Genomic DNA, 16,174 nt, shown 5'->3' with positions numbered 1-16,174 from the left:
TTGACATGCAAACTTTCTTGGCACACAACCTGCTCTCAGTCTGATCTGGGATACTGTGCCCATCAAATGATATTCTGGATAATTCTCCATATCATTGGCAACTATAATGAAACTACGAAACATTGTTTACTTTATTTCTAACCTAAAAATTCGAGTTGTCGTCTTTGAAAACTTGAAGAGTTAAATTATTTTAATACAATAGTAAATGTAACAAATATTATCAAACTTACATCAAAATGATCCTCACAGAAATACATTTTACTTTGTGTAGATACAAGTGCCGGATCCCGACGGGCTAATTGAAGCCAATTTTTCAGCATCGTTTTTGTACGTGGAACGTGAATAGACAGTTTTTCAGGTGTTTTAATAGTTGTAATTTTACACTACGGCACTGCACAATATTTATAAAATTTTGAATTCATATTATTATCACACAACTATGAAATAACTATTCATTGCATACAACTTCGACAATATTTTATAACGCGTGACATCACAGCGGCCGTTTGACAGGTATCCGCGTTTTAGCGCGAAATTTTAAATGGAATTTTAAATAAATTATTTTAAAGGTATTACTTCAAATAAAAAAATAATAATAAATAGTTTGGGTTATATTTGGTACTTATGCATGGTTTTAAACACTTTCCCAAAAATAGTCCACATCCCTATTTTACAATGTGGGTCACCTAGTTTGATGTCTATTATAACATCAATACTTACATAAAATACAGATGGCTTCTAATTTTACTTAGGTTTGAATATTTTCTGAACTCTGGAAGTTGGAACATGAGCGCGAGCAACTTTAGAACTGTGAAGTTGAGCGAACTTTAGAAGATTTGCTGAATCTAGGTATAGAGATATCATCATTCTGCTCACTTTACAATGCGCATTCTTTACAATTATTTTGCCCTCAGAATACATATTCACAACACCGGCCGCTTCTGTTTCTGGCATAAAAATTGGCATCAATTAGTACCTACTCTGAACGGGCGCCAATATTGCCACGATACATGAACAAAACAAACTGTATCGCCCTTTGTGAATGCGGAATCATGAACCATCAAGATCCGTGCTCACCGTTGGCAGACGGCGACGCAGTCGGTCGGCGAGTTCTGGTCCGGAGAGACGCGGACATGCCCGTCACGTACTCGCGCGCATCGGACGCGGCGCACCAGCGGTGAGCGTCTGCCCATCTCACTCCTCGATACTTCACTTGATTCACAAAGCTCATGCATAGCGCTCATGGCTACCGACGCGACTTGACTGAAGATCTGAGATCGAAACATGTCAGATTCACTGCCCCGGCCCGTTCACCTGATCTAAGCAGCCGAAGCCCGAAGTATAAAGCATGTAGAAACGAGTACTATTGTTGTATTTGACATACATATGCATAACTTTATTAGTTATTGCAAAACGCATAATTTAGAGACCAAAGGAGCCATTATGAAGATGTGCCTATTGTTGTAGTGCAGTAAGCCACCAAGTGACGAGCCAGCTGCCGCGTTCGCCTCGGCTAGACCTGATGATGATGACATGTGAATTATTTAAATATATCTGCTTTAGTGTTCTTTTAGAAATCTTCCATCCTAATGATGCTCAAAACCATTTGATATATACAAATGACACTGATTCCTCTAATGAGCCTCGCGTTTCTTAAGATTTGATGGTATCATGTTATTTTACTTTCACGTGAAACAAAAACTTCTACGAACATTCGTGATAAGTGTAAAGATTTATTATACAAAGGTTGTCTACGTCCCATAAGTTATTACCTACTACATTTTTCTGGGCCCTTCAAGTGACTCGAAAGCCATTCCTTACTCTATTAATGAACCAGACCGGAATCGAAGCTTCAAAGTACAGCGTAATGACGCGTGGCGTGTTATTGTTACTCAAGCGACGGTTTGTTGAATCTAATTGATAATAAATAAAGCCGGCTAAAGGTCACGGACAGCAATGCTCATTGATTTGAGTGTTAAGGTCTGAGGTGGCACTCGCTTCTGATGGCACTTTATACTCGTACATCAAAATAAAAAGATTAAAGATAGGTAACATTGTTATAAATTAACGCTCCAATCCAAATCCAATGAATAAATATGTAGTACAATTTTATAATCAAGAATCTAGAAATAATTAATAAAGTTATTCTAACAAAAAATACGACGATCAAATAATAATAAATGTAATACGTAAAATTACTATCCACGTGATTTCATTTGAATGTAAATTTACATTTAAACTTACTTTTTTTAATGTATTTAAAATATAAATGTGTGTATAGAGAACATTAGGGATCCTTAGAGAGTGATGCACCTGTGAGTATTAAATGGAACCCAAGCCAATGATATTTTCATGTAAAACGTTACTTTTTGGAAGAAACCGCGGGTAGGCGCTAGTCGATCTATAATTTTTCTCCTACATCCGATAGATAACTTGAGAAGTTAATAAAACTTGCCCTTTACCAGAAAACACATATGTAATTTATAATAAGGCAGAGATATGTGTTTGCTCTTATCTTCAATTGATTTCATTTCAGTTGCCACCGTCCGGTGATTCAGGTCCCGAATTATTTATTATCATAACTTGCCGACGGAGACAAATAAACACGGAGGAATATTGAAATTCGAGACAACATTAGCAGTTTATTACTAGTGATACAATACAATCAAATAGTAGTTGACATTGTATGGCTGATTCTGATATGCAATATGCTCAGTAAATATTTGTGAATATGTTAATTTATTCGTGATATTTGAATTTTGCCAGTTTAAAGGATTCGGTAGACAATGAGGAACCCGTCTGATTTCATTATGTCACTGACATAATGAAATCAGACAGGTTCCTCATGTCATGTGTGTCTATTTTGTCACGAATCGTCATAGTTCAAGAACTCTTAGTACTCATAGACGGCAATCATTTTAAACGTGTACATTATTTTTTATCCCTTTAAACATATTGTATCTTGGTGTCTATTTAATTAAATATAATAAATAAATTCTACCATTAAGCCAAATAGCTGAACATGGCCTATCATTTTTTTTGGTACTGTTGGCCCTGTCTACCCCGCGAAGGATATATACGTGAATTTATGTATGTATAATAAACATGCGCACTCTATATTCTTAACATTTAATTTTTGCATTTATGCGGTTATAATACGTCGGTTTTTATTTTATTGATTCTCCACTCTAGTACAAATATTTGTGGAAACTTTTTATCAAAAGTATTGATAGATTCTATGAAGAATTATTAATTACGTAAGTTAATGAATAATTTAAATTTTATTGCGCCCATAATTGTTATTATTGATAATGTGAAAAGTAAACAACCGTTTAGATAAAACAAATCAGTGTAATATTTTGTTGTGCGCAAATCATTAAAAAAAATGCCGTTGATAAAGTGGGACGTGCGCGATACGTACGGAAAATCCCTGGCATTGCACGGATTACTCAGTTCACGGATCACTCATTGTGACCAGTGTTACTCAGTCTCATCTAAATCACTGCCATTGCACGGAGCACGCTCGGCATGCCGCTGTGACCAGTGTTACTCAGTCTCATCTAAATCACTGGCATTGCACGGAGCTCGCCGGGCATGCCGCTGTGACCAGTGTTACTCAGTCTCATCTAAATCACTGGCATTGCACGGAGCTCGCCGGGCATGCCGCTGTGACCAGTGTTACTCAGTCTCATCTAAATCACTGGCATTGCACGGAGCACGCTCGGCATGCCGCTGTGACCAGTGTTACTCAGTCTCATCTAAATCACTGGCATTGCACGGAGCACGCTCGGCATGCCGCTGTGACCAGTGTTACTCAGTCTCATCTAAATCACTGGCATTGCACGGAGCACGCTCGGCATGCCGCTGTGACCAGTGTTACTCAGTCTCATCTAAATCACTGGCATTGCACGGAGCACGCTCGGCATGCCGCTGTGACCAGTGTTACTCAGTCTCATCTAAATCACTGGCATTGCACGGAGCTCGCCGGGCATGCCGCTGTGACCAGTGTTACTCAGTCTCATCTAAATCATTGGCATTGCACGGAGCACGCCGGGCAGCCGCTAGTTATTGACATTTCATTCAGTAACGTTCACCGATTCGCAATATCTCTGCAACTACTGAACATGCCATCGAGCCTCTGTCGGCACAATAATGGCCTATTTATTGCTAGCTGATGTCCACGGCTAAATAATATCGTTTTAATTATAATCAAATTTATATTCAATACATGAAGCATGCTTTAGAGTATAAAGTATTTATTTACTGTTCCCTAGGACCCTCAAAGAAATTTCATCACAATAATTTTAACCAATACGCAATACATTTTTAGGAATCCAGATACATATAGACATACTTATAGCCATGTCAGAGCCAACAATCTTCAACCAATACGAAAAAGAATAGGACTACTCCATCTCTTTCCCATGGATGTCGTTAAAGGGGACTAAAGGCACTCTTGATTAAGTCATCAATCCATCAATATTCTCTTTCATTGAACTCACACCCACACATAGCCACTTATTATAATACATCTCTTTTTTGCATCGCGGGTTAAGCTAAAAACACTCGATTAAATTATCATAATGTATTAGTGCGCTGTCACTCGAGTATAGTGCGCGGCCTTCGGTCGCCTTCACCACTTTCAACTCCCAACTTTCCGACATAGACGTGTTTGGAAGTGGTGGTAGTTGAAAGCACGTAAATCATCTTAAATCTAAAACACTAAATTAAAGTCACTTTATCGGTTTACTGTCTACAATAGCTTAGGTACCTACTTAGAATAATTTGGACCGCGCATTTAAATTTTACATGAATTGACTTGCTCCTTGAAATGTAAATCAAATTGGATTAGTCACACTTTTGGCATGAAAAAAATTACATCATACACTCGCGTTAAATGTTTCCTTTATGTATGTTGTTGCAAATTATGAATTGTAGTCAGAATAGGGAATTGAATCTAGAACAATAAATGTTAATGAAGACCTTACATAAAGTACAGTAGGCCGCGAAAGTTCCGATACAGCCCAACGCCGCGACCGGCTTGCACACAAATAACTCACACATTGACATTAACTAGGAAAAATAGCAACCTTATGTGAAGGTCAATATGGCTCAACATATTATACGGTACAATTATGGCTGTTGTTACGTTTCGCTTTCTGAACAATTAACGTGATTCATTATTTTATCAATAGTTGTAGTACTAACGACTAGCGAGATGTTATAGTTGCTTATTTCATAGCTGACAGCCAACGTTACGTAGTAAAGCGGTTAGCGCTGCGGAATAACTTCACGTCTAATCGAGCAGCTGGTTTTAATAATCACTTGGGGGGAACCTTAGCGACGTTAGTTTTCTTTTCAATTTATTTTATTTTTGCATTTGTTTGCATGTGTAGCTGTAGCTGTACGAGTGAACATAACCGGTGCGAGCGATTCTTTTCGCTCACTCTATATGGACTTTTGCGGTTGACCATACGTAGTCTACTACGTCGTCGCGATGACGTCATCCGAGGTCGTTGACCCCGATTGCATTTCTGCGTGTTCGACACCGCACACGTACAATCACAATGTGAATGTGCATCAATCTCAGTTCCGCCACTGTCAGAGCTTCAGCATGTAAAACAATATCACAGCACTAAAACACGTCGACCGGAATACTGTGTGATGCCAAAAGATTGTGGCAACCTGACAACTACCCGATATTATTATAACAGAAAACACCTTTTTTATAAACAGCAACCAATATTGGATGCAAAAGCGGTTATGTTGGGAAGCATCTGGATGAGGGGTGTAGAACGTTTGTTTTTTTCTAATATCTTTATTGCACAGAAATTTACACAGTTACAAGAAATAGTACAAAGTTATAAAATAAAAAAAAATCACTTGCAATTTTGGACTTATCCCATAAAGGGACCTCTTCCAGTCATAGTCAGTGCAGTACTATTCATGTCTTAGAAATCAGATTTACCAAATCTACCTTTTACGTAACAGCATGAATATTTGGCAATGAAAATCGGTGTGAATGCAGTGACAGTCTCGTTCTTCGCAAATCGAGTTATTTTTGATCTAGTTTGTACAAACATTTCTAACGCTATATTTATTTTAACACTTATGGAACAACTCGTTTTTCACTCCTATCAAAGATCTCCATACGTAGAGTGCCGCTGACGCCCGCGCTCGTGATCTGCCGTGTTTATGTAAATATTGCGGATCTGAGTACATTGCGGATCGCAGGACACCACAAAGGATTTTGTGATCAACTTGTTCCAATGTATGTTCCTAATGGCAATCCCCGGCTTACGATTTGTTGAAATAAATAAATACATATCTATAATAAACGTTAAACAAAGAAACACGTTCATTGTAAGTATACCTACATATACATATACAACGGTAACAGGTAGACGCTTAAAATTATTGAGAAACAATAAAAAGGAGCTCCCATTCAACAAACGTAATTTTCAAGCAATTTTTTCGGTCGATTTTAAATATTTGTTTAAATATTAATTAGGTATAAACGTGAATATAAAAAATAAGGTAACAAACGTGATGATGGTACGGAATCCTTCGTGCGCGAGTCCGAATCGCGCATGGCCGGTTTTTTCAAATCAATTTAAAAAACCTTTTAAATGCTATAAACCCGAGGTCATTGTCTTATGGCATGGTCTATCTCAATGATATGTAATATATTATAATACCTACAATATTATCTTATATGTTACCCTGGGATCGTATATAGTGTACCTAAGATGTTCCCACGGTGTGCAAGGTGCCTTCATACTTACCTACCGAATTTCAAGTAAATCAGTCCAATGGATTTTGCATGATGCGTGTTCAGACAGACAAAAAAGAAAATATAGAAACTGCAGATTCGTCATCTGTTTCGAAAACTATATACGAGTATACCACCTATCGCACAAAGTATGAAAAAAATGTTGTCCTTAAGTTTTATGATTTTAAGTATTGATGATATTGATTGTTAAAAAAACGTTTTGGTCGCAGCCGACACATTCACCCTCACAATGCGCGCAAGTATTCGTTGCAAGAGGGCGGCGCGGGCGGCGCGAGACGCGTGTCGCTTGCGCCGGCGCAGGAGCCGCTGCTGGAGGCGGACCGAGAGGGCCGGCACAACCAGCAGAGGGTGAGACACCAACACACACAAATATCACAATCAAACATTTTCTACTGCCCTATCTTTCTAATTAGGTATATCAAAGTAAACAGTTTTTCCGCAGGGTCTTAATTATATTCTAAGTATCTTGCAGAAGTGTAGTGACAGCCTGGAATTTGGTACAATCTGCTCCCAAATGGCAAATTCATCATCAGAAAATAGACGGACCAGCCACTCGTCACTATTTGAATCTCAAATCCATTTATATAGCCATACAGCTGAACTTTCCTTCCGGTCTTTTCCAGACTGTTGACTCTGGCTAGCCTGCAAAGGATATAGACGTGGTAATTTGTATGCATGTATGTAGTGGCTCTATTCCAAAGTGCCGAGAACCACACGGGCAACACATATTATGTAATCCACAGTAATCATTTCTTTGCTTTACCATGTAATAAGACATATTCGAGTGTTTTTTCCAAAAAAACCTCATTGGTAACAATAACACAAAACAAAAAAAGATTTTTTGGAATTGTTGTCATTCTGTTTGGTATGTTATACCTTTAAAACTACTAAAGGTATTTATACATTTTAATTGGTGGATTACATATAATAAGCAGTGTTGTCCAAACTTTTTTTCGTCAAAATCGATAGAAGGAAAAAGAAGTAAAGGTGAATGGGGTGGGTCGACGTTCTTATGTCGTCGTTTGTAATAGCGGAAATATGTTGCGGATACGCATCTTTATACACTTTTTAAAACATTCTTTATCGTTTTTGGTTATAATTTAATGTTGGAAGGAGTATCTATTAAAAACATGTCACTTTCTTTATATGAACGGTGTTTATTAAAATAAGATAATTTTAGTTCTTTCAGGTAAATCATGTATCAAAATGGCAAGGCAAACTATGCCAGTAAAAGCTGGGATAAATAATAAAAAAATATATATATAATATACACGGGACAAACTACACAGATTGAGCTAGCCTCGAACTCAACGATATCATATTTTATGATAAATGCTTACTTATATAGATAAACATCGAAGATCCAGGCCAATCAGAAAGGGTTCTTTTCGCATCATGCCCTGGCCGGGATTCGAACCCGGGACCTCCGAAGTCACAGACAAGCGTACTACCACTGCGCCACAGAGAATAGGTTAATCCTAGTTTTTATTGGCAGTGTTTGAAACTTCATTAGCTCCATTTTGTGTGGTCACGAGATATAAAAACACTAAGAAAATTTTTTGCGGGGGGCTACCGTCATAAAACCCTGTTTTTTAAATCTACTCTAACCCACATACATTGTAGAAGTTGAAACTTCGCTCGCTCCGCTTACATTTTTCATTATTCAAATGTTTTCACTTTCATCTATTTAGTTCCGAAACAATGAAGATTTCAGAAGTAATCATTACCTACTGCTTTTAATGTACAATACTAACAAAAAAGAAAAAATACACGATCTCAATAGCATTGAAAATTATTTACAACAAAAATTAATTATCTTCTAAACTTACCTATTTACAAGCTATTGTTAAAAATTTTAAATTATATTATACACTTAAAGCTTAGGTTTTGCAGTAATCAGGAGCAAATAAAGGATTAATTCATTATGACTTTCGACTTTTATGACTTTATGCTGATCAAAATGATGGTAAAATACATAAGCCTAAATTTATGCCTTAACTTATAGAATATTTCTAATTAAAAAAAAAGCAAACAAAACAAGTATGTCAAAATATTATTATGTCAAAAAATATATACCTAACTCGTTTTTCTTAATTTACAGCAACGAGTTTTTTGGATAAAAAGGATAAAAAGGATAAAAATGTTAATGTTTTTTTGGATAAAAAGGTGAAAACAAGGGGAAAGTGGGTGGGGAGATTTGGCAGGACTTATCTAGATTTCATTATTTGTCTAAATAGAGATAAATAAGCAGCTTCGATGGACTTGGCATGTTTTTTACAGAATGTTTTTTTTATAACTCCTGTATTAATTCATTCGCAACTATTTAAATAAAAAATTACACTCAACACAACAGTAAATGTTCTTTCACGAGGGTCACCTGCACCTTCAGGAATTATGTCTCTTGAAGAGCATCCCGCGCATTACACTGCTGTGCTCGCACAGGTTGGCGACAGCGTTCCTCATCATACCACTCGGGGGCATTTACCGATATCCTGTGCATATGGCAATTGATGTGCACACTCGGACGAACACGGTTTCTGTAACCAAATTATTAAACCGGCATTTTTAACACAGTGATGTTTGTAGGTTTATCGTTATTACACCACTTTAATTTTGTTCCTGTGTTCATTTTGAACATACTATGCCATTTGTAAATAACGACTTTACCAAATAATTCAGTACACCTGATTCACTTGATTATCCGTCTGCGCGACGAAAGTAGGGTATTTAGTATGTTTTAGTAACACTTGCAAGTTTAAGACATACTTATCGATTGACGTAATCATCCAAATTGGCCAAGACGTTTGTAGATAACTACAATGCCATATAAGAACAAATATTATACATATGTACATACCTACCTACAGAGGCTCATAAACACATTACCTACACATAAAACGACAAAACCACAAATATTTTCACTTTCAATATTAGTATGGATTGATATTGTTCGAGTGACATGGGTGTTGTGTTGCACAGAGCACGGTGCAGGTGGGCCGCAAGGACGGCCACGACCGGCCGCAGCACATCCTCAGCGACGCCGCCTTCCGGAAGATGTACGACAGGAACCCCCACTCGGTACGCTCTTCGTTTACACTTCCCTTCTTGGCGTACATGTAGGGAGCACATGCTGCGCTCCGTCGCCCGCGGAGAGACGCCAGAGCTAGCCACGCCGGCGACCGAGCTTCACCTCCATGGTTGGCCAGAGAAGCTGGAAGGACAGGGCAAGTTAGGTATCCATCCTCGCGTAACAGGCTTATATCGATTGGTTAAACGCAATTATCCGAACGTGGTCTATCAGTCTTTATAAGATCGTTGGCTCTGTCTATCCCGCAAGGGATATAGATGTCATTGACAAGTTTTTATTTCCTTTATTACCTGCACTAGCACCCGATCAGTACTAAATATTATTGCTCTATAGCATTAATTCGTTGAGTGATGATGACCTTTTTGTATTGCTGCAACTCGCGCCCTTGTTAATTTGTTATTATATATGTACATTGCAAATCGTGTATTGCAAATCAAATAAATTGTTTATCTATCTAGTATAATGTATGAATGTATCTCAGTTTGTTACCCCGCTTCTTCTGCACTGTCGCCTTGGAAGCGGCAGTAAACTTAGTTTTAAGTAATTTATTTGACGTCAACCAATGTTGTTAAACCATACGTTTTGACAATTATTAAGCGATATGAAATATCCTATAATAATGAATAAAAATTTTGAATTTTGACTTTTATATACATCTCTGCGTGCTCCCGGGTGCACCCTCCACAGCAGGGCGTCGGGGCCCGGGCCCCGGGCCCGAGGTCCGCCTTACGCCCACATTCAACATAATATAAAATAACATTTTATTAAAATTCTAAAGCGACTGAAATGTGTTTTTATCTCTATAGATATCGATAAAAAAAATTAATCTAGCGTTATCTTAATTAAATACTTTTAAGAATGTAAACCGCGTTCAACTCTTATTAAAAGTTTTGACAACGCTCCTAATTAAATAATAATATGTAATCCACCTGTGAAAACCGCGTTTTTCTGAATTTATACTGTACCAGACAGACAGAAATTCCAAAAGATTTTTATGTCTCTGTTACGCTTCTTTAATCGCCCCCATTATTATTATTATTATTAGCCCCTCGCCTTATTGATTCATTGTAATGTTCGTATCTCAGTATCACATACGCATATCATTTCATTTTGATGAAACTTAAACATTCTACATAAACTTAAAAAAAATTGAACTCAGGTTACCCAAACAAAAAAGTACGCATAACCCACCGCTTAATTTCCTGTCATTACTAACAACTATTGCCCACGACTTTGTTTGCTGGAAAAATTACTGAAACAGCTGACCCCCTTTATTGCCCCCTTAGAGGGACGGAATTTTTGTATTCCAGTTTTTTTATTGGACCAAGCCTTATCACATCAAGTAATAGTTTTCGCGTGATGAGAGTAGAAATATACCAACAGAAATTATAAAAACCACAAAAATGAAACATATCAATATCAGCACCTACTGAGATTTGATTATGCAGATGAGATTTCTGGTCAATCTTTATATAAAACATTTGAACATACATATACATACACATTTTCACGTCTTTCAACCTTATGGCGTAGACGGAACCAACAGTCCAGAAAATATAAAAAAGCCTCGTTCAGCTGGATAGGCTTGAGGTTCAGCTCTCGTTGCTTTTCAAGATTCACTAGTTGAAAGCTAGTCACTGGCTGGTCTCACCCAACTTAGCAGCCTCTCCCTTGATTTAGATTGAGCACACGCTTTGTTTTCCCTAACGCGTGCGAGTTTCCCCGCGCAGGTGTTCGTGCAGCTGGACGAGCTGCTGGCGACGGAGGACGGCGAGTCCGAGTGGAAGGAGACGGCGCGCTGGATCAAGTACGAGGAGGACGTGGAGGAGGGCTCGGCGCGCTGGGGGCGGCCGCACGTGGCCTCGCTCTCCTTCCACTCGCTGCTCAACCTGCGGCGCTGCCTCGAGACGGGCGTCGTGCTGCTCGACCTCGAGGAGAAGGACCTGCCCGGCGTCGCCTACAGGTCTCTCCCGACTCATGTACATGCATTGAATCACGCCTCTTGTCGAAGGGAGAGAGACAGAAACTACCTACATCTTTTCGCTCGCCACTATCCCTGCATATTTCTTTCGCTTCATCCACAACTCTCTGCAACAGTACCCGAAACCGCCGCTTGCAGGTTTCGGGTACTGTTGACCAGACCTTTCGCCAGGATGTTCCTAATTTGATCAAGGTACGGTAGTGTAGGCTTTTCCCCTTCAACTTTTCCATTCACAACATCAACCCACATTTCTATTGTATTTTTAAATTTAAATCTTATTCACTTTTTGTAATAGTGTAGAGAGGAAGTGCCCGTTACTTGCCACATAGTCAGGGTCCAATAATTCCGGCAGGGTGGTGGAGAGCATGGTGTCGGAGGGGCTGCTGGAGGAGGACGACCAGCCGGTGGTGCTGCGCTCGCTGCTGCTGCGGCACCGCCACGTGCACGAGGACCGCTCGCTGCTGCACCGGTTCAGCCTCACCGGCCGCAAGCACTCCTCCTACACCAGCCTCCAGGTAAATGCCGAACTAGCTGTTACCTGCGACTTCATCCACGTGGAGATTTGTTTTCTACATTTTGAGAAATAATGGCATATCCACTTCTCCTATGACGGAAATACATTTATGAAGTTATCGTTAGAGCATAAAATGATATACGAGTATGTATGTGTGATGAATAGTCGACTGACAGTCTCAATTGAAAACTGACTAGTATATCAGAGAAAGCCGCATTCAAATCGAAGCAAAAGTTTTCGTGTGATGACAGTACAAACATACGGACAGACAGAAATTCTTAAAATCACATTCTTATTTTTTCTGATGGTTTTTTCATTTTTTTACCAAAATCTTTCAAGTGCAGACATCAGTCAGTTACAGTTTTTCTATTCCTATTACATGTATGGACAGATATGGGGGCAACTTTACCCTAATCCAACGAATTGGAAATAAATTAGAATGAAAACGATTGAAGAGAGTTCTGAATGTGGATGAATTAGTGTAAGAAGTAATTAAGGGATCATGGTTTAATTCATGCCACAGGGGAGCTGTGCCGCCTAGATTTATATTATCAGACAGGAAACACCTAGATACGAACAATAAAAGACCAGGTCAAATGAGACCACGGGGAGACCAAAAATGAGTTGAACCAGGGCGGAAGAAGAAAATATACCTATATCCATAGTGACAGGTAATGTTACCGAGGTTCAGCAGAATATAAATAAATACTGCAGTCACATGAAACTGTTCGTACCTGGGACCACTTAAAGAGACGGAGTAGTCCTGTTCCGGAGCGCCAAGAACCACACAACAAAATTTTAATCGCTGGAAACTCAATGTAAAGTTTTACCTATATTACATATGCAACAAATCCACAATATTTTATGAAGTATAGCATCAATTATATTAAAGGTGTTTTATGTAAGTAGGTATATATATATATATATATATATTATTTAAAGTATTTTAATACTTTAACTTTAGATGTGTAACACATACATAAAAACATAAAATGATAATAATTATGATGTTTAAATAACTTGTCAAAATTAAAATAAATATAGTCACGTCTATATCCCTTACAGGGTAGACAGAGCCAACAGTCTTGAAAAACCTTGTAGGCCACATTCAGCTATTTGGCTTAAATAGATTCAAAGAGTGACAGGTTGCTAGCCCATCGTCCAAAAAAAGAATCCCACGTTTAATAACCTATCCCTTAGTCGTCTTCTACGACATCTATGTGAAGGGATGGAGTGGTCCTATTCTTTTTTGTATTGGTGCTGGGAACCACACGGCACCAATAAAAAAAAAGGCTGAGCAGAATGTGCCTGAATGTATGATGTTTTTCCTCGCCGTAAGAGCATCTGTTAGTATTCAAACTGATGTACATAACTTTGAAAATAGTCATTTGTACATGGCTGATGTGGGATTCGAACTCCATCATAATGGGGTCCAGTTTTGCGGAAACATTAAAAAATTTATAATTTATACATAAAAATATCCTAAGCACATGACCTCGATTTTTCCTTTGTAAAACTAATGAAGTAGAAGGAAATGATTTATTGCCGTACATGTGTACAAAGACCTGTTAAATAACAAAAGTTGATAATAATGTGCTAATCCATCAGTATCAAATGTTCTACTTATATGGACATGACTGTTCTTGTCATTCCTCCAAGCGGTTGTGAACGAGCGTAATTAGCATTATAATAATTGAATGTGAAGAGCAATAAATGGGCTTTGACTAAATGCCTGCGCAGGCGCCGACGACACTTGCTCAGATGTCACGGGACAGATGAATGCGCATAATTTTGTTGATTTCTATGGTTAAACTGGGAAATACCCTTTTAGTTTTGTGTTTGACATGATAAAGAATGAGTGCGGATTAGACGCGCTACCGGCGCGATAGCGAATATCTGTGGGACCGGCCCGTATCGGTATGATAAGGTTTCGGCGGAGCGCCGGCAGGCAACTCCGCCGCCAAGGCCGCGCCGGCGCCGCTGTACCGATAATGGGCAGGTTATTAAAAAAAATTAGTTTCGCTACGTAAGCAGTAACCTTTCCGAACAGAGAGCATAAGCCGGCCATTAAGTGCTTTTGCAGCGCTACATTTCTCGAATTATGTTTCCAACATTGTTTCTACCATGTTCACTGTCAAACTCTGTAAATCCTCTTTATTAATTAAATTCGGAATCCGATATTCGTCTTAGATTCCAGAGGTTTTATTAAAATCATCTCTCAGGTTCGTCTCCAGCAGATACGGTCATGGTTTCTACACAAAGTCTGTAAAATATTCCGACTTCCGCAATGAAACTTGCCGAGTACCAATCAAATCAAATTGTTTTAATTTTTTGTTAAGGTTTTTACATATTTCTTATTATTATCATTGCCATTATCTTACAACGCTAACGTATACTCGTAGATTTGTACTCTGGGGAAAAGTCGCGTTAATATTTTTCATAATGAAAAAATTGATGAATAGTGTCTACAAACTGAGGATAGGAAGGACTTAGATTCAGACCAGAAGGAAACGATTTCTCCTCATAAGCCCACGCTATACCAACGTCGCGGGTCGGGCTGATGGCGCTTTCTGCCCTCAACAGCACACCTACCTTTTTTGATTCGCAACAAGTTCTCTATACATAGTTCCTTATCGTGGCTGACAGTCACATTACGCCTCGCTTAGCTCTGACATCGCAAAATGGTCGGCCGATCTTTAAACCCCTAACACCCTTTACCTGTTCTTGTGTCAAAAATATCGTAACGGTTTGGTGCACGCAGTCGCTGTGGGTGGACGAGGGCGCGGGCGCCGCGGGCCGCGCGCGCTGCTCGGCGTGCTCGGCCGCGCCCGCCGGCCGCCGCCACTCCGCGCACCTCATCGTACGACCGGTTGCTTCACTCCCAGCCACGCGCACACCACGTGCTCGCCGCTTCCTCATTCGTGCAAGCGACGATCTACATGCTCAGAAAGAAGGGACACACGCTTCACTGCAGCATTTTCTCCATAAAATTAGTTATTATGCCATATGTGTAATTCTTTGGCAACCTAAAAAAGAGAAATTAAAGAATGTGATACAATAACAATACAAAATAGTTGATTTAAAAGTTGGGAATTGATAATTGAATTAATTTGCTTAGTCATGACGACTAAGTTAAAAAGATACGGGCAGACGAATGAGGAAGTGTTGCATACTTTATTAGTGTTTTTGTGTGGCCATATACAAAATGTTACTTAGCGTAGCTTCAGAGACGCATCGCTCATTCAAACGCTCGCAACGAGGACGCGCGGGCGCCGACAGCCCGCCGCTGCACCGGCTGCTGCGGCGGCTGTTCGCTGACAGTGATGACGCATTTGTCTCATCAGCTCGCCCTCGGATCCATTGGGATGTAACCGAGGGGGAGCAGTCGTGTGCTCATCTCAGACGCCGGCAGCCCGCAGAGGCTGCGCCTGCTCTCAGCAAGCGTGGCTCACTAATCCACACCATTCAGTTATTTTTGTTTGTTTATAACTAGAATTATGTTTCATTTCAACCATATCTAGCGGAATTATAATTTATGATTTGTTGCTCTTAAAGTCATCTCTATTTTCGCTTATAGATTTAGTGTAAATATTGTACGAGTATTTTATTGTGAGTAGTTTTCGAGAGTATCATATCTAAAACTACAGTTTTGTTGAGAAATGAGCAACACTACACTGTTGCTCATTTCTTCATGACTTCACTTTTAAATGCACGAACATTTTGGCAGTGACTGTTTGTTTGGTGTTAAAGCCGTTAAGGATTTACACACTTTCATTTCTGGAATGTCAGTCTAGAGGT

The 16,174-nt window shown here is 39.1% G+C and overlaps 1 protein-coding gene across 2 annotated transcripts in view; it reads left to right on the top strand.

The window, feature by feature from the left end:
- The window catches only part of LOC106129538 (anion exchange protein 2), a 42,501-nt gene that overhangs the window by 16,975 nt on the left and 9,352 nt on the right, over positions 1 to 16,174 (top strand). Inside the window, exons 5-8 of one of the 2 annotated variants that reach the window (XM_013328132.2) lie at positions 7,003 to 7,141; positions 9,773 to 9,871; positions 11,612 to 11,844; positions 12,215 to 12,377. In XM_013328132.2, coding sequence (XP_013183586.1) covers positions 7,003 to 7,141; positions 9,773 to 9,871; positions 11,612 to 11,844; positions 12,215 to 12,377 — 634 coding nt within the window. The remainder of the gene's footprint in view (positions 1 to 7,002; positions 7,142 to 9,772; positions 9,872 to 11,611; positions 11,845 to 12,214; positions 12,378 to 16,174) is intronic. The other variant, XM_013328133.2, reaches the window with a different exon arrangement.

The sequence above is a fragment of the Amyelois transitella genome, chromosome Z, assembly GCF_032362555.1.
Source record: "Amyelois transitella isolate CPQ chromosome Z, ilAmyTran1.1, whole genome shotgun sequence".
NCBI lineage: Eukaryota > Metazoa > Arthropoda > Insecta > Lepidoptera > Pyralidae > Amyelois > Amyelois transitella.
The sequence above is the reverse complement of the archived record's forward strand: the minus strand, read 5'-3'. Positions and strand labels throughout refer to the sequence as shown.